General features: G+C 48.7%; 1 protein-coding gene across 1 annotated transcript in view; it reads right to left on the reverse strand.

The window, feature by feature from the left end:
- Window positions 1-267, reverse strand: part of SMYD3 (SET and MYND domain containing 3) — a 696975-nt gene extending 696708 nt beyond the window's left edge. Inside the window, exon 1 of the mRNA XM_077779902.1 lies at window positions 96-267. Within this exon, the coding sequence (XP_077636028.1) occupies window positions 96-259 (164 nt within the window). The 5' untranslated portion in view covers window positions 260-267. The remainder of the gene's footprint in view (window positions 1-95) is intronic.
- Window positions 268-1392: the final 1125 nt, after the last annotated feature.

Raw genomic sequence — 1392 nt, forward strand, 5'->3', positions numbered from 1 at the left:
CCCCCCCAGGGCCGGGAGGACTCCCGCGGCCGGCGGCCCCACCACGTCTCCGCGCGCCGCCCCGGACTCGGTGGGCGAGGGCGCTCCGTACGTACCCGAGGAGGCAGCGGTCGCAGACGACGCCACGGCTCCCCTTGCACACCGTGTACGCCAAGGGATCCGAGCGGAAGAGGAGCTCTCCGGGGCGCAGCTGCGCCAAGGCGCGCAGCCCGTTTCCCCTGTTCGCGGAGCTGAACTTTTCCACCTTCGGCGGCTCCATCACCGCAGGTCANCCGGAGGCGAGGCGAGGCGGGCGGGAGCGCGGCGCTCAGGACGCTGGCCCAGCCTCTGACTCCCAGGCGCGGCGGTCGGGGGGCGGCTCCGCGAGGAGCGATGGTGTTCACACACCCTCGGTATTTTGTTGTGGACCCTACTCCTAGATCAAACAGTTCTTAGCATTTTGCCATGTCTGTTCACTTTCTCTTCTGGAGTATGTAGGTATGGCTGTTGAACCTCTTCAAGGTAAGTTGTGTTGTTGAATCATATAAAGTAAGCTGCAGACATCATGAAATCTCATAACTAATGCATTATAACATTTCGTAACTAAATACTGTCCCATGCATTTCCTCAGAATAAAAACAATACGCTATAGACGTACAATATCATCACCCCTAGGAAGATTAGTCTATGCTAGCAGGTAAAAAGTATATTCGCTTTAAGAATGGCTTTTGTAACTTTTTTTTAAAAACCAGGATCCAGCAATCCCTATGAAAATAACACCAGCAGTCTTCACAGAGCTAGAACAAACAATCCTAAAATTTGTATGGAACCGGAAAAGACCCCAAATAGCCAAAGCAATCCTGAAAAAGAAAACCAAAGCAGGAGGCATCACAATTACAGACTTCAAGCCGTGTTACAAAGCTGTGACCATCAAGACACTATGGTACTGGCACAAGAACAGACACACAGATCAATGGAACAGAATAGAGAACCCAGAAATGGACCACAAATGCATGGCCAACTAGTCTTTGGCAAAACAGGAAAGAATGGTGTTGGGAAAACTGGACAGCAACATGCAGAAGAATGAACCTGGACCACTTTCTTACACCACACACTAAAATAAACTCAAAATGAACCAGGGATGTGAACATAAGACAGGAAGCCATCAAAATCCTAGAAGAGACAACAGGTAATAACCTCTTTGACCTGGGCCACAGCAACTTCTTATTTGACATGTCGCCAGAGACAAGGGAAACAAAAGCAAAAATGAACAATTGGGACCTCATCAAGATAAAAAACTTCTGCACAGCAAAGGAAAAAATCAGCAAAACCAAAAGGCATCAACGGAATGGGAAAAGATATTTGCAAATGATATATCAGAAAAAGGGTTAGTATCCAAAACTATGAACAGCT

This window comes from Crocuta crocuta, unplaced genomic scaffold (assembly GCF_008692635.1).
Source record: "Crocuta crocuta isolate KB4526 unplaced genomic scaffold, BGI_CrCroc_1.0 scaffold322, whole genome shotgun sequence".
NCBI classification, from domain to species: domain Eukaryota; kingdom Metazoa; phylum Chordata; class Mammalia; order Carnivora; family Hyaenidae; genus Crocuta; species Crocuta crocuta.